At 35.9% G+C, this 26,593-nt stretch overlaps 1 protein-coding gene across 4 annotated transcripts in view; it reads right to left on the reverse strand.

Annotated features, from left to right (window-relative positions):
• DIAPH3 (diaphanous related formin 3) overlaps window positions 1–26,593 on the reverse strand; it is a 503,888-nt gene that overhangs the window by 277,285 nt on the left and 200,010 nt on the right. For all 4 annotated transcript variants that reach the window (XM_053216218.1, XM_053216210.1, XM_053216209.1 and 1 more), the window contains 2 exons: window positions 8,038–8,133; window positions 429–523 (listed from right to left, as the gene is read on the reverse strand). In XM_053216218.1, coding sequence (XP_053072193.1) covers window positions 429–523; window positions 8,038–8,133 — 191 coding nt within the window. The remainder of the gene's footprint in view (window positions 1–428; window positions 524–8,037; window positions 8,134–26,593) is intronic.

Genomic DNA, 26,593 nt, shown 5'->3' on the forward strand with positions numbered 1-26,593 from the left:
ACTCTAAATGAAGAGAAAAGTCCCTCAATCTTCTGCACTGAATCATAATGCAACTTTACAAGATAAGAGCCTAATAAAAACATATTCTGAAAGGATTATACAAATAAACTTTAAGTCACATATTACTAACTTTAACTGTAACAAAAACAAAAACATACATGTTGAATTAAACAATTTGCCTTTCAAAAACAGTCATTTAAAATAATTGAAATGTAATCATTTTGATAGCATTATATTTAGTTGCAGTTAAGAAAAGATGCAGAGTTTTATCTCCTGGCAAAGCAGAAGTTATGCTAAAACTAATTATGCAGCAATGATTTTCCAGTTGAATGATTTGGTTTAAGAATTTTGCTTCACTTACAGATTTGTATTTAATGAGAAGCTTGCAATGAAATATTGGAATTTAAGCTCTCTGCCAGTTTGTTTACCTGAATCATAGACTCTGCCAACTGTGTTTCATCCACTTCCAATATCATCATTTTGATTTCCTCATATGGCACCCGAAAAGAGCTCAAGAAGATTGCTAAAAGGGGGAGAAAAGGGTTCATAATGAGTAAGAGAAGAAAAGAATGAGATGTAGTTCTATGTATACAATCAAAACTAATTCATAAAATGAGAGACTTTAAACATTAAATATAATGACTATGGGAGAAATTTTCATTAGCACATTTTCTACTCTAGTTTTAGAACTAGTATTTAAGCAACAGCCCTTTATTATTATGCTGGTTCCAAGGTTGATTTTTAATGCTTGGTTATTAGCCTATCACAGGAATGGTGCCAATTTTCATATGATAAAAAAAAAAAAAAACAACTGAAACATATTTGGTACACTATAAAAATATTACATTGGAATGAAAAGAACCATAAAACTCCAATATGCACATATAACTTTTGTCTAAACATGTGTATTATTAGGTTTTATAATATCCTGCAGCCCTACTAAATAGTTCAGAAAAAAATATTTTAAGAAAACTGGCGAGTAGTGCATTTACACTATTGCAAGTTATAATAGCACTTTGCTCTTTAAAAACATTATAGACAATATGCCAGAAAAATAGCCTTTATATGTAACTGAAGCTTGAATATCGAATATTGGAAAACAAATTTTCCTGGGAAACCATACAAATGGATTATATTGGGTAATATGTTATTACTGAAAATTCCAACATTATTTACATTTTTTTCTAATATCTCATATGTCTAATATTAAACCACAGTGATCTTCTCAAAAGCTACTGAGGTAAATAAGGATATTTTCATAGTATTAGATTTAATGCTTTTGCCGTTTCCCCCCTTGATCTACTATTACTGTGTCTCTTCTTCAGTGACAGATGTCACTCTGTGAACATACTCAGAACTTGCTACCGCTACCATTTATTTTATATGCTGAACTTATGTCATCTTGTCTGTAGATCTTTTCACAGACAGTATTTTTTACAAGATTTAGAAAACATGATCTTCTTTTTAAAGGCTATCTTTAGGCTTCCATATACCTGAGGACACCATGTATCATTTACAGATGAACAACATGTTCAACATCAACACCAGCTTCACTGATACATTTCTGAACTCAAATAGTTATAAATAAGGGATAATAGTGCTAGAAATTATGGAGGGGTATAATCCTTAGTATACCAACAAATGGAATAAAATATCTAAATGTTATTGCAAAACAGATTAATGAAATTACAAAATAAAAACCCTGTAGTAGACGCTGAAAAGCAAAAAAATATAGTAACTATATGATCTCAAAGAGGTCATCAGTAAATAATTAATGGGAAGAGAACAAAATCTAAATACATACATCATGTACAAAACCAGTTGCTTATGATTGCAGAATTAAATGTAAATATTAACAAAAACAAATACTAAAATAAATTTAACATGACAATTTAGCTCCTTTATGGTAAGAGAACATCTTAATCATATAAGTTGTTGGAAAATATGTGAAAAGAGTGATCTCTGACAACATAAAAGGAAAACAAGTCAAAGCACCTTAAACAATTAAAAAATAAGGAAGCTGAGGGGATAAATCTGCCTCAAAAAGCAAAGCATTTTTTTTCTTCATGTAGAATACCCTGAGGTCTAAAAAGGAAAATGAGCAAAATGTATGTAACCTTATGGGCACCTGGGTGGCTCAGATTAAACATCTGAGTCTTGATCTTTGCTCAGGTCATGATCTCAAGGTTCATGAGATGTCTCTGACCCTCCCCGCTCATGCTATCTGTCTCTCTCAAAAAATATAATCTTAAAAAATATATGTAACTTTAATTAAAAGAATAAGAGAAAAAAACAAAACTAATAATATGCAATAATGTGTTAAACCTTAGGAGTAAGCAAACTGAGAAGGCAAAGTGTTAAAATACACCTGAATTGCAAATTCTGTAGGATTAGTAAGATTAATCAGAATCTTTGAAATTATTAATTCCCTTTGAGAAGCAATAAATTCTACTCAAGAAACCTAGTCTATGGATACAACAAGAAGATATAGAAAAGATTATAACATTTAATACAAAGATCAAAGGATAAAATTACTCTGAGGCATAACACAATCATGGAGAGAAAGAAAAATTATACTTTTACATATTTCAGCCACTAAGACAAAGTGGAGAGATGCCCTGGAATTATCTACTTCCTCCTCCCAATAAAGGATATTTTGGATCTCAATCAAGAAGTATCCTTAGCATAGCATTAGGTATAGTGCTGTCCAATCATTATGCTGTACAACTGGAACTAATGTAACATTGTGTGTCAGCTATAACTCAAGAATAAAAAAGAAACCCTTGAAATATCTAAAAAATATACATAAGTGTGTGCATGTATTTAAATCTTAAATCCATTTCTGAGCTATCCTTAAAGGAAGGAAAACAGAAATCCTGGGAGAAAAAAATATTCAAGGAAAGACTGAAATAATGGCCAAGGGAAAAAGAAAAAGATTACTAAAAAGAAACAAGATTTGGAGGATTTTTTACTTTTTGAAAGTAAAAAATACATATACACACATACACTAATGACATCGAAAACTCAATGTATGGATTAGATATAATATAAAGAGAAAATTGAGGACATGAAAGACCACAGGCAAAAAAGCAATCCAAAACACAAATTTAAAGAGATGGAAAAATAGTTGGTTAAGAGATACAGAAGATAAGTAAAGATACCTTAAAAATGTCTACTTGGATTTACAAAGGGAAATCACAAAAAAGAACAGAGTTGAAAGAAATCTTATTTGAAGAGAAAAGGTCAGAATATTCCAGAATTATAAAGAGACACAAATCATCAACAACACGAAGGCCCAACAAATCCCAAATATGATGTATTTTTTTTAAGCCACTCTAGAACCTTGCAAAACACGAGGCATTGGTAAGGTTAGGAAGTAGGAAAATTCAGGCGCTGATGGTGGAAGAATAAATTGGTACAAACACTGCCCAGATATCTACTTAGAGGCGCAGTCACCTAACTTTTTCTGCTGAGAGTCACATAGCCATTATTTTAGGTTTTCTAAGCTATTCAGGCTCTGTCACAACTACTCAACTGTGCTATTGGAGCACAGAAGCACCCACAGACATTATGTAAACAAATGTCCTGGCTAAGCTCTGCTAGACTGTGTCTTAACAAACAGACAATGGGCAAGATTTAGCCTGAAGGCCATAGTTTGCCACACCTTGCCTTAGTACCACCAAAAATGAGAAACAACACAGAAGTCAATCAAGGGTTAAATGAATAAAGTGTAACAGTCAAAGAATGTGTTTAAAATGGCAATAAAATGAATATACTATAGCCAGATGCATTAATATGATATGATGTTGTTTATATAAAAGTCAGTCAGTTAAAAACTAAACAGCTTATTTAGGAATATGCACATGGTTGGTAAAACTATAAATAAAAGGAAGGAAATATTTAAACCAAGATTTAAGAGAATGGTAACTTCTCATAGGAAGGGATATAAAATTGGAAAAGGTCATATGTAAGTCTTTAAAGTATGAGTCATGTTCTATTTCTTTAGCTGTAGGTGTTTGATTTATATCATTAAATGTAACATGCATTTTCTATATTCTCTGATAATAGGTCATAACAAAAACAATTAAAATAATTTTAAACGAATAATATGGAAACAAAATGCATGGGGAAAAAGGGTGGCATACTGTGGTAACAGATGAAGCTTAATCAAGCGAGGTCTGGCTCCTGGGAGCTACTCTCAAAAGCCCTGGGAATGTCCTGCCTGATAAGAGTTTCTATGTTTACTGGGGACACTGGGTCACACTAGCCAGTCTATGCTAATAATCTCAGTTATGGTGGGGATTTTGAGTCACACAGTATTAACCTGTCCTCCCGAGGGTCTGAAAACTAAGGTCAGTCACGCAGTTTTGGGTCAGGTTCACCCAAAACCAAGAACCAGTAAAAACATTGGACACCAAGGCTTAAGTGAGCCTCCCTGGTTGGCAATAACCTGTGACTATTATTACACATCATTGCTGGGAGTAGCTAGAGATGTCCATGGGTGAAAATTTCGTGCTCCAAACTCTCCTGGACACCTCCCCATGTGCCTCTTTCCTTGGCTGATTTTAATCTGTACTGTTTAATCATAAATCAAAGAGTTTTCAGTCATTTCTGTGAGTCCTTCCAATAAACCATCATACTTAAGATTGGTCTTGGGGACCCCCAAACTTAACTGGTGTCAGAAGTGAAGGTGGTTGTGGAGATTAAAAAAACAACAAAACTGCAGATAAAAACCTACTATGATCTCACTTGCACATTTATGTAAGTACAACAATAACAGAAGTAAATATAAATAACACAACATGCATAACTAATATAGTAACAACTATATAAAAAGATAAAAATGTTAACAGAAGGGTTTACTGTGTGGATGGACATCATTTATTCCTTTACTTTCATCTATATTGATAATTCATTCTCTGCCTTCCAGTATTAATATTCTACAGTTAAAATAACATGTACATTAAACACCTATATCTATAAAGACTGAACAATTTTTTTTATAGTTTATGAATAAGATTTCTGCCAAACATGTGCTCTAAGGGGGAAAAAATGACAGAAAAGTTGAAATTGGCCTAATGCATAACACACAATTCAGAAGACAAGCATAGATCCTTAAAAAACAAATTAGAAGTTACTGAGGATAGGAGATACTCATTTAAAGCCTCCAAAAGACCCGTTAAAGTGAATATTTTTACTAACACGCATCTTATCCTTCAAAATGTGACTATATAGGTCCCACTGAAGCTTTGAGTTCAGTGAAGAAATGTAAAGTGTGCAGATTTTGGAACCAGTCACACATGTTTTCTTCAAGGGAACTTATAAATATTTAAATCTTTACATTAATTCATAGATTCCAGGGTTCCTCCCTTTAGAGCTCTAATATTCCAAAAATCTGGTAAAGCATATGAACTTTGTAAAACTCCTGAGGGCTCTCTTGATCCTCGAGTGCCTGGAATTCTTTTGTGCTCAGCACAGGGTCTCTGCCAAAACCTTTATGAACTCAAACATAGGGAACCTAACATACTTTTGAATAAATAGGTAAATAAGAGTAGATTTTACATCCTTTCCTCAAAATTCTATCAAATATTTCAGTTAAGAGAATGTATTGAAGATTTCTAAGTGGCAAGACTCTGTCTTGTCCTATCACAAGACTCTTCCCACAACTCAGTATCTCAAAAGACTGAATTTCAAAGACAAAAAACAGCTGTGAATCAGATTATAATTATGGTCAAGATTATAGGTTGCTAAAGCTTCTTAAAGCTTAAATCATAACACTTGCTACAATCAGAGAGGGCAAGAATAATCCAGGAATGGATTACATCATAATATGAATGGCATAAATTCTGGACTTTTCAATATTATACTTTAAAATGTGTTTAATAATTAAAAGAATATATATATATATTTTTCCAAATATTCAGCTAAAGCAAAAAAGACAAACAATATCCTTCTCCATGAAAATTTGATTCTGTTATCTCTAAACAGGAATAGTGTATGCTATACCTATTATTTTCAAAACAGGCAACCTTATTCAAGTCACTGAACGGTTATACCCATCTGCAACATCAATGCTACTACCTATGTGATAGGGTTGTAGTTAAGATTAAAGGGCCAAATTTAGAACACAGAAAGGTAATCAATAATTATTAACCAATGCAATTAAATTTGAAATCCCATTTAGCACATGTTCTGTCATATATAAATAATACTAAAGTCAATTATTCAACTTTGAGATAGATATTTAAGCTAACTTATTATGACTGACTCATCTAAAAAGAATTCTATGTAAGGGGCACCTGGATGGCACAGTCGGTTAAGTGTCCAACTTGATTACAGCTCAGGTCACGACCTCACAGTTCCTAAGGTCAATCACCGCATCTGGCTCCACACTGTGCGGAGCCTGCTTGGGATTCGCTCACTCCCCCTCTCTCTCTGAATCCTCCTCTGCTCACTCACTCTCTCTCTTTCCCTTAAAATTAAAAAAAAAAAAAAAAAATCCATTTGAATTGGTACTTCTCCAGGACCCCTAACAAGGCTGTTTAGAGTCTAGACTAGGAATTTTGTAATGTGGGTCATAGACACTTTTCAAGAAAATCTATGTTTTTCACATCACAGAGAATATAATTTTTTTTGTCATTATCTAAGTTAATAATGCTTTGAAGCCAGACAATGTTCCTTTAAGGGGGAAAATTCCCTGAAATGCTTGTATCATGTAACAGTCCCCCAAATCTCAGTAGTCTAATCATGCACACACATACACATACATGTAAATTATCTCTAATTCAGACTACATGTCCATTACACATCAGAAAGACAGAGCCCTGATACTTGTGATCTTCTCATCAGGGTGATAGACACCATTTTGACTGCCATACTGGGTGCAGGGGAAAGGGCACTGGAGTTTCTCACACCACCAATAAATGCTCCCACACAAAAGCTATCTCATCTCCGCTTATACTATCATTGGCCCAAGCAAGTCACATGGTGACATCTAACTTCAAAGGTATCAACTTGTGCCCCAGAAACAGAGAGCAATATCTTGGCCAATAGCATTAATGTCTACACACTATCCATGTGGATCTTGGCATACCTACACTGCAGAAAAGGGGTGGCCCTCTGTCAGAGTAAGCAGGAAAGAAAGGAGATCGCAAAACTTTCACAAAAGGAATGTCAACTCTGTCTTTCACGCTTACTGCCTCTAACATAATTCCCTCTTTAATCAATAGCATGGATCTTTATCCTCTCACCAAAGAATTTTTGTTCCAATACTTGCTAAAAGCTCTCTTGAGGCATGTAATAATTGAAAGGAAGACTAAAAGCCACGTTAACTTTTCATGCCTCTAGATTCTCCACATTGCATCCCTCTCATAACATCAGAAAATAACATACATATCCTATTATCTCAGTTCCAAGCAAACTATTTTTGATGCATTTAAGTTGCAGTTAGAAATGAGTTAGAAGCAAAACTCTTTGCCCTCTTCTCCCATAGTAATTCAGTCAGAAAGACAATTCAATGCTAAGTATTTAGCTCCTGTAACAGTAATTAAATCTAAAATATTTCCAGTCATTACTTTTGAGGAAAGGCTTTGAACTGCTCAGATGGGATAATGGAATTCATTTTTCTCATCATCCTAATTTCCATTAATATTCCAACCTCTTTTGTGTGTGATCAAGTATCAAAAATAATAGAGATTCAGAGGTATAAAAGAAATAATCCACTACTATTTTTTAAAATATGATGTTGTCACCCAAATTCCTTGTTATTTATATGCTTAGACAAAGGATAGCCTTTTTTTTTTCAGCTATATAACATATACTTTCATTCTAAATCCTTTCCTTAGCTTTTTTCCTAAAGTACATTATAATTTGAAAAATTTAACCCATCATTTGCTTAAATGAATTATCTTTGAAGTTATTATGCAAATAATAAAATATTAAAATAACATAAAATGAAAAACAAGTCATAAAGAAATAATTTAAAGGAACCACCTCCAGTGTTTTGCTAATGTAATAGTATTGAAGTTTGATACGTACAAAGGTTCTGGGCAATTTTAGAATCTAAAAATTTAAGCTCTTTAATTTTTTTCTTAATAGCTTTCTTCTCTTCCAAATCTTCCTCTTCTCTTCTCTCTGTAAAAGCAAGGATAGATCCATGTCAGTAAGGCATTCAGCAGCAAAAGGACAGTTTGTGAACTATTATCAAAGGATACAAAAAAGATACAAATCTTTTAAAGAACATGGATATAAAAATAATAGACATCCCAAGGCCTGTTTCAGATAGGCACTGGTGGTTCTTCTGCTAGAAAAACTAAGAGTAAATACGTGAAGGTCTAACAGAAAAACTAAAAATAAAACTGATTGCATTATTTTAACCAATACCATTGGGCATAACAATGAGAACACTTAGCTCATATGAACAGTATACAGGACACAATTACAGAAATAAACAGACTTACACTTAGGGTAAGTTAAGAAGTTAGCTCAAAGAGTGCTAAGCAAACACACACAGCTATTTTATGTCTGATATACCATGCTTATTTAAAAATATAGCTCATACTAAACCAGAAGAGTAGATGGTTTATTATTTGTTTTCCATATCTATAAAAACAGTCAAAATTTGATACTTAGCTTACATTATCTGAGTGTTTTAAAATCAATAAATGCATCTAGCCTCCCTCTCCTTAGTAAAAGAATAACAGAATAAGCATCATGCTAAACACGAATCTATGACCTGTCCTCACAGCAAGGTATAGGATAGTCAAAATTAAGATCTGTAACATCCTATCATCTTCCTTCTCCTTTGTGTTCATGGATAGCTCTTCCAGTCAAGGCCAATCATACAAAATTAGGATCTTGATAACAAAGAATAATGGAGCAGTGTTTGTTAGATATGTACAAATAAATCACTAATACTGGGGAAATAGCTTCTAAAAGAATCTTCAAACATATAAGAGGGCACATTATGTTATTTTTCTATCAAAAAAGCCTATTATATGTTTTGTTACATAGTTTGAGGGATCAAATTTTATATTTTTTCTAAATATTAATTATCTCTATCATTTTATTAATAATCATCTTTTTCAACCAATTTTATATTACACTTTTATCCCACATTTGTTTTTCTGGGTTTCTCATTCTGTTCCACTGCTCTAAGTACTACTCCTGGTCAACTATCATTCTGTCTTAAGCACTGCATGATATATCTTTTTTAATTGAATGTTCAAATCATTTTTCCCTTTCTACATTTTCTTTCCTTTTCTCCTTCATTTATTTTTCTACATGAACTTTAGAGTAATTCAAAAGTTCCAAAAATAAAATTCATTTGAATTGCATTTGACTTGCAAGGCATTTATAAATAGATTCAAGGAGATTTGATATGTTGACAATTTTTCAAAATTCCTAGTCATCAACATGACATGTGTTTATAATTATTCAACTTACCACAGTGATCTTCCTAGGCAACCTATATACTCACTGTTACTATTAGGTGTCCTAAGTAAATCCAAGTTATACTCTTAAGTATGGGGATGGGAAGTGGAGGGAGTGGTTAATTCCGCCTTTCCCCACTATAGTTTGTAACTAGTTATGGCTGGTATATAAAAACTACTAAATTTTGCATACATGCTTATCATCAGTAACTTCGCTTATACTTTCATTCAAATGAATATTAAGCACCAATTAATAGGGGTTGTGATAGGCAATACAGATACACTGTTAGACAAAATAGAGACATCCTGACCTCACAGAATAGGGGGGAAAAAAAGAGTTACAGAGAGGGAGGGAGGCAAACCATAAGAGACTCTTAAGGACCTGGAATAGACTAAGGGTTGATGGGGGGGGGGGGGGGAAGTAGGTGATGGGAATGGAGGCGGGCCCTTTTTGGGATGAGCACTGGGTGTTGTATAGAAACCAATTTGACAATAAATTATATTTTAAAAAATAAATAAAGACCAACAGCAGTAAATTCAAAGCAAATGCCAATTACAATGCATGGATATATATGTAACATTTTATTAGAAACCAAAGCTAAATAAAGAAGAATCCCATAACCCATACTTATCAGGGACAGTCTTCATGTAATAAATATCTAATCAAAAGCTTGAAGGAGAAAAGGAGTTAGGTAGGAGAGAAGATTTTGGGGTGGGAGGAAGAAGGATCAGATAAGGGAAGGATAGTATTTGGAGATCTAAAGGTGCAAGAACTTGAAGGGTACAGAAAGAAGAGAGAATAATAAGAACAGAGAATATTGAGTAGAAGTAAATGACACCAGAAAGTAGCAGGGACCACAACACGCAAAACCTTTTAAGCCAGGTTAAGACGTCTGGATTTTATCCTCCAGACAATGAGGAGCCACTGAGATTTAAGTGTGTGACAGATATCAAAATAACTGCATTTTAGAAAAAAATTCAGGCTATGGAAAGAGTGGAAAAGTACGAGGGTAGGAGGTCAAGACAGAGGGAGTTACAGAAATCCAAAGGAGAAAAAATGGTGCCCTCACCTGAAGCAGCAGAAACTGGGATGGACAGAAGGGATGATTTCCAAAAGGAGAATCCAGCCCACATCTGTCTCCTGAATTCCAGAGTGAATACCCAAGGGTCTACTTTCAACATCTCTACTTGGATGTCTAAGGGGCACCTTGAACATCACATGTACACACACACCCTCCACACCTTCTCTTCTCATCTCAAAAAAATGGGAATGCTCTTGTTGCAACTGCTGAACTCAAAAAGCTTGAAGTCATCCTGTTTTCTGCTACTTCCCAGTTGACTCTAACTCAAAAATGTTCCTTGAGATAAGCACTCCTTACCATCTCCCCAGCTACTGCTTTTCCTACCATCCTTTCTCACCTGGTTCATAACTGCCTTCAACTCATCGCCCACCTCCTGGTTTGACTGACTGCAATCTCTTCACCACAAGGCAGCAAAAGAATCCTGCTTTCCCTTACTGCCTTATATGGAATAGCAACTCCCACCCAGTATTCCCAATCACCATTATGATACCTATTTTTCTCCTCCAAAGCACTTACTCTTGGCATACTATCAATTTACCATTTGTCTTTCTTCCCCTCATTCCAAAAAAAAAGTGTTTTAAAATGTAGCAACTTTGTTCATCATTATATCCTTAGCACCAAGAGTATGGTCTGAAACATACATAGCAGGTATTCAGTAAATATCTGTGGGATGTAGGTTTGTATGTGTGAACCTGCACACAAAAGGGAAAAAGAGAAGGGCACTCGGGACAACCAGGCAGATGATAATGGTGTTTATTTCATTCATCAAGAAATGAAAAACATGTTTAAATACTCATGTTTTAAACACGTTGTGCTTGAGATGCTCTTGTACATCCACACAGTCATGTCCAAGAGGAGGCTATATGTACAGATGTGGAAAAGAGAAACCTGGAATGGAGATACAGGACACAGTCCTACCAGTTAGTCCACTCGCTGTCATAGATTTTTCCAGTTACCACCAAAAATGACACATTTGTCACCTTACTCCTACTAGTTAACAAAATGAGACAAAAGGTTTACAATTTTCAGATGAAGGCTAATAAAAATTATGTTCATAGACTTCCTTTCCATAACCTGACCAAATGGCAATCCTCTACTTTTTAGAAAATGTACATTTTTTTTTATCTTCATCAGGAAAAAAAAAAAAAATCCAGCATTTTTTTTTAATCAGTTCATTTCTCAACACCAATTTCCTTTGAGATTCTGAAAAATTTTCTAGCCTATTTAAAGAAAAAAAGTTAAAGAAACTAATAATTTTAAGCATGTTCTGACCATCTACTAGGCATTGCCTGAACACTTTCTGTTACACTCCCTCGCATAATTCTCATCAGTACTCATACTACAGCTATCACCATAATCACAGTGAGAAAAAGAATGCTTAGGGCAAGTAACTTCAAGCAGCAGATCTGAAGACAGTGATCACAAGACTTCCTCTCCAATATTCGTTCCTCTAGTTTCAAAATATGTTAGGTGTCACATTAAAATAACAAAGTGGGGGAGGGGGAGATAACCAAGTAAGCTTGACCACTTCAATCTCCAAATCAGGGCTGAAATAATTTTAACTAATTCTGCCTTTCCATAAAAATGACAAATTAGACTCTTACTGAGTTTAACGTATCAGCATTCCCATAATGCAATGAAATTATGGTTTTCTCCTCTCTTCTCTATTACTATATAGCCAAAGGACGATTGGGAAAAGATGCAACTGAAATAGTAAGCAGAATACAGACCAAAGGATATGAAGCAGTAAAGCTTTCTGAAAAGAACAAAAGGATTAAAAAAACAACAGTAGAAATCAGATAATCACTCCATGAGCCAAATAGATTGATTTGGATAAAATCTTAACCACGAAAAAAAAAAGTTTTTAGGTAAGGTTGAACAAATACAATGAAGCCAGCTAATAGACTGCCTCAAATCAGTGTGATAGCAGTGAAGATGCTTATACAAAGGTCCTGATGAAGCAGGATCTAAATGTTGGCAACAATGATAAAGATGCATTCAAGAGGAATAAGAACAAAGGACGATGTCTAGTGGAAATGAAATTCATACACAAGGTCCTATTTCATTTACCTATGCTCACGTCATTTCTGTGAGACACAAACAACGACACAGTGCAGAGACCCACAGGGGAACTTGGGCTTGGCATCTGCCACCAGGTCCTGCATCCCCAGCTCCCACCACCGAACCTCAGCGTGGCTTACATCCCTCATCTAAGACCTGGGGACACACTGGACCTCTAAGACGGGCCGTGAGAAGGCAATAGGATGATAATCACCTCTTTCAGCCTCCGCAGTGACAAGGAGGTAAGGGACAAGAATCAGAGTGCCTAACCACAGCTCACGAGCCAATAGGAGAACACTTTTTGGGCTCCTCCCATCCACTGGTAGAGCTCCTCTTCTAAGGCTATTCTAAAAAACACTTTCACTAAAACACTAGATTTTCTCAAGTGTAAGACAAAACTCTGAAACATAAAGTCCAACTATTAGGGCCATCTGTACTTGTGATCTAGCTTTTTTGCCATTAGAGGTCTGTGTTTAATCTTATTTCCTAGAGAGGTTGTACAAGGCGGCATTTTTCCAACAGAAGATTAATACCGTTCAAAAATGGTTCTGATCACTAACACAGCATATGCCGCATTTTATGAGTGTTTTATGTCAGAATGAAGTCAAAGATGACAAAACTTTCTATGTTGCCAAGAGCCATGAACTGAAAAAGTGTTTTTTTAATTACATTTTTCTCTTTATTCTTTTTCTATTTTCAAAGTTTCAAAAATAGCAAAATTTTATAAAGAAATTTCCTTTCAGGATCTTTGCTTTCATACTAAATTTTCCATTAAAAATCCTAATTCCATGGTACATGGTTATACAGTTTATTCCAGTTCATTTTGCATTATGTTCTAATCAGATTGATTAAAATGGGATCTTTTTTCAGGAATGAGACTCACATATTCTCTCATACATTGTTTTCTCACTACAAAAAATTCTAGAATATTCAGTTATCGGTATGTAAGCAGCTAGTCTCCACTAAAGTAATACCACACAAAAGGCAACACCACAGGCTTCTCGTTCCATAATGGAGTATTCTAAGTCAATGAATGCTACTAGTAATTGTTTATTCTTTTTTTATTGGTGCTTCCTGGAATGTATCTCATGTCACTATGTTTGTAAAATACTACACGTTTCAATTTTTTCCTGTTATTCATTTAGCACAAATGCTAGTAAATTGTACACGTTAGATGTTCACAGTAAATTACCTTTGTTCATTAGATTACACTAGCCTTGAGAGGATAAAAGGACATGTACCAGATTAAATATGCATTCTTTGTGACATTCAGAGAAGCCAATAAAATCAAGTCAACTATAGAAAAAAAAGCACGCATATATCATGTATTTAGGAAATGACAACTGAGGCCTAGCACAGTCTGAATTCATATAGGGTAAAAGGTGGGGGCCAGAAGACATCTATAAAGTCAAGATTATTTGCATTAATTGCAATTGTTTTTCTTCTTACTTTCTAACTGCCAAGGTTCTAATGGGCTAATAAAAAGTATCAAGATTTTATAAGGTCCAGATTTTGGAAGAACAGTCCTTGAATATGAAGTTTAACTACCTCATTCTACTAATGAGGAAACCTGAGCACAGAGTTTATGAGTTACCTGCCCATGGTCACACAAAGGGCTAGGTGGTGGCCAGCTCTCGGACAATGGCACTGACCACCACACCACAGGCTAAGAGCAGCCTCCGAGGCAGGGAATCCCCATGAGGAAAGTAGTCTACAACCCAGCACATAAGAGAAAGATAACTCCCTAAGGTTTTCATTGACACTGGATAGAATTTTTCCTCACTGTCCATGTTCACTGGGAGAGAAAGTGGGAAGGTGAATGGACCTGGGGAGCAAAGAGAAATGCTTGGTTTCCTGAGTACAATGAGCAAGATTTAACCCTATGGAAAATTATACATAGTTCCTAAAGGGAAAAATTAAGAATTCACTCATCACTACTTCAAATGGTAGCTAACCAAATACGATTCAGTTACCCAGCAATATATTGTGAATAGACTGGACCTGAAAACCTCAAGTGTCAGAATTTGAGGATAATCTAATAGCTGGGAAAGGAAAATAGATTTCTAAGAGTTACCACTACTAGTATCTGTGATAGGAGAATATTATTTCAAAGAAGATTTAGGCAGCTTGAAGGCAGAAGATATGGAATATATAGAAGAAAAGTGAAAACTTGGAATGAATTATTTTTTAAGTTGGCAATACCCCCTTGGCAAAATGTCAAAGTAAATGCTTTGGTATTGAAAACCATAATAGTATAAATAGCTTTAGTCATATCTGATCTGTCAAACCCGGTTTTAGTATTTCTAGGCACATAAATAAATGACTATGTACCTAACTACACAGAAAATAAACAGAGAAACAGGCTATCTTTCTATTCAAATATTAATATATGACTGCCATAACTAATCAGAGTATTTTACTAGCAAAGAGATGTGTGCTTGGCAATTTCAGGCTAAGAAGAAGAAGAAGAAAAGCGGCTAATGCACTAACTAAAATACTGAGGAATAGATTATTTCAACTACAGCAATCACCAAAAGTGTAGCAAACAAATGCATATTTCTTTTTATCCGACATTCTATTTTAGTAACCAATGTCACAAAACAAATAGTCTTGAAGGACTTTTCTGTATAACTCAAGTCTTACACAAACAGGGAGAAGGATTTCACTATTTCACAAATCCTCAATTAGAGCTGTATCTAATTTTTTTTAATGTTTTAATTTTTTTAACCATTACTACATGTACAGAAGAATCATTCAAGTCCTGGGATTACGGTCTATAAAAAACTTGAAACATACTTCAAAACCAAGTCAACAGAGTTGAACAAAAAATATGTTTCCTCCCTTTTTATTCCCGTATGGAATAACAAACCGATCAAGACAGGTTATAAAACTGCTGCATCTCTAAGGACCTTTTTGCAATCACAGAACTTAGCGATTTTGCTCATTTCAAAAGTATTAGCACCACAAACTAAAAAAATCATGTTCTTGAGGTCCCCTTGTGTGTAAACACTCCCTCATAACTAAGACTGAGATAACAGAAAAATAGGAGCTCAGACCAAAGAAAATATCAATATCCTTCAAATTCATATATTCAACAAAATGTTTTAATAAGCTGTACGCTGGGGAGAAAAATAACCCAGTCAGTCAGGTCTATTTGTCATGCGTATCTTGGTGCTGTTATAATTTAATTTCAAACTGACATGAGCTTTGATTAAACGGACGAAAGGTGTCAGAGGGGAAACTAAAGGAATCAGGAAACAGTTAAAAATTCAGCCCAAAAAACATGGAGGCCTAGTGTCACATGATCTTTATTGGTTCATCACAATTCATAAAAACATCATAAAGGTTTTTTTATTATGTATCCTCAAAGTCTCCCCACTGTAAGTACCCGCACCCTTGGAATTCTTACATGTTGTGGTTTCTCAGTCATAGAATAATACATGTACTCATAAAATATAATTTTTCTACTAACTACTGTTTTTCCCAGTGTAACCTAGTCCCATATATCCTCAGCTAATGTTAGCATGTGAAAATATATCCCTGCTAAAAGAAATTACAGAGCAAAGACTCTAAAAGTTAATGCATGGCATGCTAATGCATATACAAGAGAATGTACCAAAGGGGGAAAAAACTTATTATAAAAAGAATGAGAACTTAGTGTACATTCCTAATTTAAAAGGAGGATTAAATCCAAATGAGGACACAGGTAATTCAGGATATCTAGCATGCTGTAGAATGGAAAGACTTAATAAGCCAACTTATTAGTATTTGTACACACAGTGCTAAGCAACTTGGGAATAGAAAAGGTAACAATAAATTGTATTAACTAACAGATAAGAAGGAATGCCATACTACACAGTGAGCAGACCATCCCTGGTGTATCAGAGGGTGAGGAAAACAAAGACAGAATTTCATCAAAATGGCCAGAGTGATTATCTACACCTTGAGAGAAGAAATGTGATCAGACATAAAAACGACCATTATTCCAACGTAATGAGATAGAATTTCAGGCTTAAGAAGCAGAATTTTATAATGATCTTAATTAGACTCAAGGACAGCATGCCTATATTCCTCAGGATCTTGTATTTTTGCAACAAACTAACCAGAATGTGGAGTGTCAATGTCTATTTCCAATTAACATTTTGTTTCAGAATTAGAAAACTAAAGTTGCTACCCCTCTCCTGCCATAAGAACCACGGACTTGCTGCCACTCATGGGCTTATTAGCATTGCCCTAGGAAAGGAGTTATACACATCATCTCCGGTCAAAAAATAATGTGTGTGTGAGTATGTGTATGTGTGTAAAAGAGGAGGAAGTAGAATACTAGTTATTTGTTCAACTCAACATTTATTATATGGTCTTTCTGATAACTAGTTCTCCTGCCCTTCCGATTTCATGTTCCCATCTCTGATAGTTCAGCTGAAAATTCAAGTCATTTCCCCAATTTCTTAGTTATTAAATCTTTAGTCCTGGGAGATCAAAGATGCTCCCAGCTACTATTCCAGATCATCCTGGCATCTAAATGGTCTACCTAATTATAACTCCATTCTTTGACTAGCCTATTTTCTAGAATCAACTAGCTTGGGCTCTTTTCTATCCCACAACCACCTGAACGTAGGATATTTTTGTTTTTGTTTTAACCTGGGCGTTTGATACTTATCTAGATTATCATCCCTTCAAGCTAGATCTCATACTGTGTAGATCCTACATAGTCATACAAACTTCTTGGCTCATGTTCAGACCTCTTTTCCAGGTACCACCTTTCCCACATGCAACCCAAATACCCCACATGTACCTTTCAACCACTGGGAAGTGGTTAAGGGAGAAGTAGGAGGTTCATGTACACTAGGATTAGGGAAATGCTTTAAAAAAAAAATGATCTTTATATGGGCAAGAAAGGAATGGGGAGTTGGTGTTTAATGGGTACAGAGTGTCAGCAAGAAAGGTGAAAAAGTTCTGGAGATGGACGGTGGTGATGGTTGTGCAAAAATATGAGTGTACTTAATACCATAGGCCTGTAGGCTTAAATGTGGTTTAATTGATAAAATTTTATGTTACGTAAATTAACCATGAAAAAAATAGAAACAAAAATACAAGGCTGGATTTCAAACTACTTTTTTTTTTTTAATGTTTATTTATTTTTGAGAGACAGAGTGCAAGGTGGGGGGGCGGGGGCAGAGAGAGAGGGAGACACAGAATCTGAAGCAGCAGGCTTCAAGCTGTCAGCACGGAGCCTGATGCGGGGCTCGAACTCATGAACCACAAGATCATGACCTGAGCCAAAGTCTGACACTTAACCAACTGAGCCACCCATGCGCTCCAACCACTTGCTTTTTTAATAATGTTAGTTTGACCTCTTTCTGATTTAGAAATGAATGTAGGGATTAGGTAATTTTTTTAATGAAAAGACATAAATCTAAGTGACCCCAAATTCTCAAACCAGATCAAACTGGGATCGTTTAAAATGCATGTGGTCTTTCCCAAGAGCTGCTGAAGGACAGGGATGTGTTCATTCACCACACACTAACACCTCAAACGTGGACACTAGTTTGACTGCTTATCTGACGGCACAGACAACGCTGCTACAGAAGAATCCTTCCTCTCTTATCTCGTTCGGAATTACCTCTCCAAATTGCACAAGGAGTTTACTTCTTGGGCAATTCTGTGTTTCGAGAACCTAATCACATCTCCATTTCCTTGAATGTCGCAGCTCAGCTCTTAAATTTCTGCGACCATGGCAGCCCAGGTCAACTCTTCTGTCAATAGGGATGACAAGTGAGGAAGCAAGGGTAGTCTTTTACATGAAAGGAAGATCTTAGTTCCTCTTTCCACCCTCTTCTTGCTCCTCCACTTTAAAAGGTTCAGCATGGAGTACGGCCCTCTCATCTTTTATTTCCTTACCTACTGAAGAGTCAGCACAGGTAAGACAGCCTGACATTTTCCAAGCACTGAAACTGATCCTCTCATCTCCTTGGTCTTTGCCCCACATAGGCAGCTGGCACATAAACTATCGTGCTGAGTTCTAGTGAAGGAGACAGCCTTAGGCCTTTGGTATATTCAGACAAAAGCCATGTTAACAATAAAATGGTGCTTTATCTTCCTTTGTTGTGGATCCCTGTACATATATCTTACCAAGGAAAAAGGAGGGCCTGAACCAAGACAGGATTCAGAAATCCCCTGATGTTTCACAATCCCCCAAACTCCCATAAATACTTCTAAGAATTTAAGATAAGCAACATTTCCACCTCCTTCTTAATGTTCATATTTAAAAGTTACAGGTTTTTCTTACAAAACCATCATTTTCCAGTATCTTCCAGCCTCCCTCGCAAAAACTTCTTCTCTTTAGCACACTAACCAAATGCGCTATGAAAAAGAAGAAAGTACTTAAGAGAACCATTCTGTGAAAGGGAATGGGAAGAAACTTTTCATTAATGGGAGTGCAGTAGCTTAAATCTTATTAGAAAATCTCACTTTAAACTCAATTACTTCACATTATGTTGAGCCACCTGACACTTGAGCAGAGAAGCATTAACACCATGGTAGAGAACAATCCTTACCGGAAACGAAATATCCCTTACTGTAAACTACCCTATCTTACTAATTAAAAACTATCTCTGGTTTAAATGCTTCATGAAAATGTCAGACAGTAAAATTTACTGTTCAAAAGACATATACCAATAAGCCAATGCAGAACTGGAAATGAAATACTAAACAGAACATTTTTGACATCTAGAAACACCCATTAATTGGGGACTCTGGTGCATGTCAAAATTCCTAATCTTTAAAATGTTTTCATAAATCATAACAATATTCTTATTATGTTACTTATTTTTTACCCAAAAAACATGGAATCCATATTTCAAATGATTATTTGAAATTCCCAAAACTTCAAATCCTTTCTCCCCCATTAAAATGAATAGTAAAACATCACCTAATAAAAATTTTATTTTACAGTAAGAAAACTAAAGCAGAGAGTAGCTAAGAGTCTGTCAAATGGACATCAGGACTCTAGACTTCCATGTTTGTGCTTTTTACACTCCAGAAACTTGATGATCCTGGTCATTCAGAGCCTATCCGACCTATCAGTAGAAACTACAAATGTGACGACATGAGAACTGAATGGAATTAAAGGCAGAATGACTAAAATTCATTCCACCCTGCAGAGAAAGTACAGCCTGGTAACAATTGGAGATGCTGATGATTAATTTTTTTTTTTTTCTATCTGGAGATTTTTCCCATAGCCTTGCCATTTCAGGATCAATGGCATTTGCTTCCTCTAGCAGAAAGATAACGCTCAGAGTAAGAGGTCATTCCTCAACACTGAGTGTAAAATGAAGTTTCTGTTAATATCTACACTGAGATAATAGTCTTGAAAGCTATGTGGTTCAATTCGAGAGCTGGGTACTTACAGGGAGAATGTGTTGAAACGAGCCCACAACATTTTCCTTTAACTATGTAAAACAGGACAGGATTCCACTGTGCAAAGGGAAGATGCAGAATAGAAGGTAAGGACGGACACAAGGAAGACAAAAAGAAGGTCTTGGACCAAAAGAAAACTTGCAGAAGATCAGAGGAGGTAAGATCAGAATTCAGACCCAACCACAGAGGGTGTGCTCCCTTCTTCCTCCCACAGATAGAAAAGGACTGTGGGAGAAGGGTCTGAGATAAAAGGAGACAGAAGAGGGTTTGGAAACCTAAGAACAGAGGGTATTTGCGCCCAGCTTCCTGTCTGGGCCGCCAAAGGAAGAATGGCCTTCAACCAATGTGCAGCTAGTTCTGGAAAGCAAGAGTGATGCACAACATGTTTAGGCAGCAAGCGCGCCTACCTACAAGACTATCTTGCTCTGTGAAGAGGTCAACAGGAGACATGCCACTGCTGAAGAGTCGGTGTATGTGTCATTTTCAGAAGTAAATGCTACATTACACTAGACTTTGCAAATAATAGAGAAATTCACATTGGATATAAATTTCCCTGCAATTCCAGTAGGAAAAAATATACTAGCAGCAAGTATTACATTCCAAATTCTAAGAAGTCAGTGAGGACTGCAAACACTTTTCTCACTACAAACACATACAAATGCCCAAAAAGGAACATATTAAAACATGCATTTCTATGAAGTTATATCATACTTGACATCCAACGATTTAAAATTTAAACTCTTATCCCCATACTTAGTCCTCTTTACTTGGTTACTTGTATACTCACAATGCTTTCTTTCTCACCTTTTCGCAGGCTGCTCCTTCTAAGCCTGAGGAAGATGTATGCAACTTGCACTACATCAATTACTTCTACCCTCACACTTGAGCAAACATTCTTCAGGACAACCATTACACAGATTCCTTTCATTACAAATGGGTGTCCCTTTTGATCACCGGCACCATTTGGAATAATTAACTATCGAATACTCTGCTTTCTGAAAGCAGTTTACTGAATTAATGGAAGCCTGTGTATGTAATATACTTGACGAAAATTTCTTTCACTTTGGAAAGCTAAGGTCATTTCTAAGCAGTGACTGTTTAAAAATCAAATAAATGACTCACATATCTTGTTACAATTTTTGAGATTCATTTACTTTGGCTAAAGCAAAGTCTCCTTTTTACTTCCCAGTTAAACGTGTAAAATATGTAGTTAACAACAACAACAACAACAACAACAAAAACTTAGCACACTAGTCCTGCAAATTGTCCTATGATTCTGGAAATGTTTTCTAGGAAAAATAAATTGCTAAAAATCACTGTACAACAATTCAAATAATAAACCAAAGTTTCCTTTACCTTACTACATGTTATTGTAAATATTCCTCCAAAGAAAACTACTGGTAACAACAGTTACTGGTAACAAAAGCTACTATTGGTAGCCTTCTAAAAGGCTTCACATAAAATATAAATATACATATATAACTGTTTATGTAAACACCAACAACTAAAATCAACTCTCATTTTATAGATATGTAACTGAGGCCTGGAAAACTGCCCTTCCCAAAGCCAAAGAACTACTACCTAAGTGACAGATTCAAGACTAAAACCAGATTCTGGATTCTCATCTATTCTATTCTCACTGTACCAAACTCCACTTTTGGAAGGACACCCAGAGCAATGAAAACGCTAGTCCAGCAATGAAACAACTAGAATTGGAATAGTTGTCAATACCAGAGTGTCCCCAAGGACTCCTTGGTCACTACGAAGACAATTTTAAGCTGTTTCATTCATTCATTCACTCATTTCATTCATTCACTTGCTCATAAGGCAGTGAGATTTCCAAGGCAGAGAAAAGTAAAACATAATGCTGGACCTTCAAGAACGTCCATTAAAATTAGAGCAATAATATGTGCAAAGATGAAAAATAGACAATAACATAATCATTTATAGAAAGTGAAACACTTTTTTAAGTGAAACATTTTAAAGGAGTCAGACATCTTTTGAAAGATAACCCATCAGAAGAAAAAGTAGCAGATTTTTGAATGACTAAAAGAAACGAGTCCAATCGAGGGAAAAGATACATGGAAGCTCAAAGAGGCAAAAAAAAAAAAAAAAAAAAAAAAAAAAAAAAAAAAAAAAAAAAAAAAAAAAAAAAAAAAATCCAGCTAGACTTATCAGGAAAATCTTCATGGAATAAGTGGTTTTAGGTGTGGGCCTTGAAAGATGAATAGGAGGCGGGATTAGAATGCTTCTCTTTCCTCTCTCTGAAGAGTCACTTTCTATATGTAAATACATTAATTTACATACATACACACAAAGAAGTAAAACACTGTTTTGAATAAGTTTTCTGAGAATGTACAAAAAAATCTTGGTAACAACCTACAAATCCAAAAGGGAAGAGCTTCTGGCTTTTCCAGTCTCATTTGGCACAAGGCAGTTGAAGAACAAGGAGGGTTTATTTCAAGACTGCCATTACACACGAACTCATAGGGCATCTCTGAGATACAAGGCAAATGGATCCTCACAGGGAAGCAGAATTGCAATTATGGAATTTAAAGAGGGGAGTTGAGACATTTGATTTCTACTGTCATCTATGCCTTGTATGCAATGGGATTTTGAAAGTTTATTTAAATACGTATTTGGGGCGCCTGGCTGGCTCAGTCAGTAAACCATGCAACTCTTGATCTCAGGGTGGTGAGCTCAAGTGCCACATTGGGCGTGGGGCCTATTTTAAATGAGTGAATAAATAAATAAATAAAATACATCTTTATTATTTGTCAATGCATAGTTAAGTCAAAGCCACTGCATTTAACACTAACTTGCTTCCAACAACTTTTTTGTGTGTTAGGAAAAAAAAGGGGGGGGGCGGGCTAAAGTCCTCTACACCTCCTTTTAGAAAGGAGAGAGGCAAAGCATCTAGAAAGAACTTGTCCTTAGCATCAGTCATTCTAGGATCATAGCAGGCCACTTCCTGGCCTTGTAACACTACCCACCCCACATCTGGCAGGCCAGCAAGGCCTTCTACAGTCTTAGCCCACGGCCAGCAGACAGTACAAGAGTGTGCCAAATCTTCCACTGATGCGACCATTCCTTCTGTAGGATTAGCCTTCTCCTTTCCTTCCTGCTTTCCAAAACAATATTCACCCTTCAAAAACACTCAAATGTTTGCTGGAAGCTTTTCCAAACAATGCAGGCCTCAAACCCCATCTCCTGTCATTCTGGTCCTCACATGATACACTCCAGCTTCTGAAGGATTCTAGATTCTTCCCAAACTAAGGGATTTTGAACATACTGTTTCCCACACCTGTAGAACTTGTGCCTTAATTCCTCTGGCAAATTCCTAATTCTCCTTCAGGTCTCCAATTAAATGTGATATGGACCTCAGAGGCCTTCTGTGACCTCCCTCTTCAGTCTAGCACTTATCACCATAACTTGTTCATCACTTACACGGGACATACAAAAACTGTGGTTGTTTTTCTTTGTCTACTTATTTATTTTCTATCATCTCTATTTGAAAATGCACTACCAGAAGGCAAGAATTTTATTTGTCTTGCTCAGCAGTGCATCCCAGGGGCTAGGATAGGACCTCTCATAGGAGGGGCATCCGGTATTTGTTGTTTGGCTGACTGGCTGGTTGACTGGGCTGCGTGATTTGCCATGACTGATTCAATAACCAAAACCAGAGCCTTTGCTGGCTGATTGATGGCAGATAACCGCAATCGTAGGCAGAGTATTACAAAGTAGCTAGCCTTGAGGGAGTATGATTTGTATATCCAATTTCACTTGCTGACAGAAAAAAAAAAAAAAAAAGCCACACGAGCACTAAGTCTTAAGCACTTAATACAATAGGGATTACGTAGCTCCAAGGAGAAACAGTCTGCAAGCACAAAGCTGCTGGGCTGGGAGATAAGAAGGCCCTCTTCTGCGGAGGAATATCGATCTACAGAACAGATGTGGGAGCCAGTGCCAAGAGGCACAGGTAGATACCCATGTCTTATTTCCTTCAGAATTCAGAGTTAATGCATCAGTATTTTGTATAATTATTATGCATTAGTGTTACCAGGAAAAAATCCTATAAATTCAATTTTACAAAGCAAGCCTCACATATTAAAAATATGCTTATATAAAAAATAGAGAACACCCTAGCTTATGATTAAAATCTCCTAAATAGGCATTGAATTACAGGGTGCCATCTCCATAGGACACATATAGAAAATATCCAAACACGACCAATGATGGTTCTACTGGCAATGGTTTTAGGTCGTTGTTTAGCCATTGCATTTTTCATCTATTAAATGATAAATGATCACTACAGATCATACTGACTTTACAATTCTGTGTTTACCTAATGAACATTCCCACTTTTTCTATTTCCATTATAAGACGCAAAGCACTATGATCCCTCTGTATTATCCTCTCAGCTAAAATAGGTTAAAAACAAACATGTGTATAACATTTTATACTTTACAAAGCAGAAGTGCCAGTTGGAACATCGAACTCTGGATTATTAATAATGGGTAAAATGATATAATGATAAGGAAAAAAAGCCTCATCAAGACTGCTTAACATTGTTCCTTGCATTGTCATCCCCCCCTTTTATTTTTTTTAATTTGAGATGCAGCGAGCGAGCACATGAGCAGGGGAGAGGGACAGAGGAAGAAAGATAATGTTAAACAGGCTCTGCACTCAATACGGAGCCTGACATGGGGCTCAATCCTACCACCCTGAGATCATGACATGAGCCAAAATCAAGAGTCGGGTTTTCAACTGAGTGACCCACCAAGGCATCGCATTGCATTGTCATTTATTAACAACAACAACAACAACAACAACAAAAATGCATTTGAAGTTCATGTTCAATATATACCATAGGAAATGCAATGTTCACAAAAATCAACTCCAAAAATTCCTAATGAATACAGATGCAGCTGATTTTAATTAGCATACAAACAACAAATGCTGAAAAAGCACTTGGGTCATCATTTAAAAATACATGCAAACAAGACACCAAGACAAAGAACATGTTGCTGATGAGAACTGGACCAGGCTTGTCAGCTTGAATAGCTATTCTGTATAATATTTTAATTCAATCATACTTAAAATTGCAAAGCTATTATTCTAAAAACATAAGTACATAATAGACATGTGTTTCCTTTCAAACTATACCACCATCAACAGGCACAACTTTAAAATAATGTGTAACACAAAATGAGAGAATTTGAAAATCTGGTACAACAGAAAGAAAAAGAAAATTGTAAAATAAAACTGATGATGAAGTACAGAGCTGCACCAGAGGTCAACAACACTGTGTCTATTATTCAGCGGAAACACAGAATTTGCCTTTAGATACCATGTTAATGTTAAATCAAGAACTGTCAATCAACACCATTTGTTTGTAATCCCTCATCAGAACCCATTGCCTCCAACCCAACATTCACTGGGAAGAAAGCAGAGAGCATATCTGCAACCACTTAACCTTCATCAGCCAACATTCATGCATGCTCATTAACATTTTTTTTATCCCACTTTCGAGCATGACACAGCTCATACCGGAATAACTCGCTGATAATTGTTCAAGACAACAGCTGGACAGGCAGAGTGCAGAGGTGAACACTCTCATAGATTATGGGGTACAGTAATGCATTACAATTAGTATAAAGAGTCATATGCTCGTCTTCAATAGTTTTCAAAAAAAAAGTTAAGAAAATGTCATTAGCAAAACCAGCAATCCCCTCTAACTTTAACTCTGCATGGCTCACTGCCCGACTCTCTTAACACTTCACTATTTTGATATAAAGCAATGACAACCATTGACCCCAGTGACTGTACCATTTCATGAATGGAAGCAGTAATTTTGATGTAATATAGCCAGATATAATCTAAACTTATGATCTAATTTGAAGACCACCAGGAGGGAAGGGAACATTTTACATCTAACAACTGTTTTGTATTAAATCTCATTAGGTCATTATTATTCAAAAAAGTGGCAATGAATACTCGGTCTTAAAAATGTGAATTCAGAGAAATTAACACCACTGAAAAAAACTTAAATATCATTACAAAAGGAATCCTAGCTATGGAAGGGAACTTAGAGAATATGTAGTCTAAATGCCCCATTCCTAAGAGTTCAACAGCTACTCTTCTTTGCCATAAAGCAATACAAATAAAATTAGTATAATTGTTGGAGATGGTTATCAAGAGGACCCAATCACTGGCTGATCCTCCAGCTTGACCCAACCAACTGAGGACTACTTACCTGCTTGGAACGTATGCTTTGACTACCGTTCCCACAGTAGGCGCTGTTCCAAGAACATAGCCTTCAGAGAGTAGGGTGATGTTGAAACCATCGGGATGTATATTTGTCTGAACCCAGTTAAAGCCTCTATATAAACCTTTAAGATTTGATGGGTAGGTGCAGACAACTACTCATCTTGCAACTGCCCAAAACAAGCCTTGTAAGTAAGTTCCCTTGCCTTTTAAACCTGCCACCTGCCAGTCTGCAATGATGTGCCTCTTTCTGTAGTCTCTCCTCGCCCTCTATGAACAGGGGGCCAGCCTGCAAACCAACAATAATAGTTGCCTTTATGAAGTACCATGCTA

Source organism: Acinonyx jubatus, chromosome A1 (genome assembly GCF_027475565.1).
Source record: "Acinonyx jubatus isolate Ajub_Pintada_27869175 chromosome A1, VMU_Ajub_asm_v1.0, whole genome shotgun sequence".
Classification (NCBI taxonomy): domain Eukaryota; kingdom Metazoa; phylum Chordata; class Mammalia; order Carnivora; family Felidae; genus Acinonyx; species Acinonyx jubatus.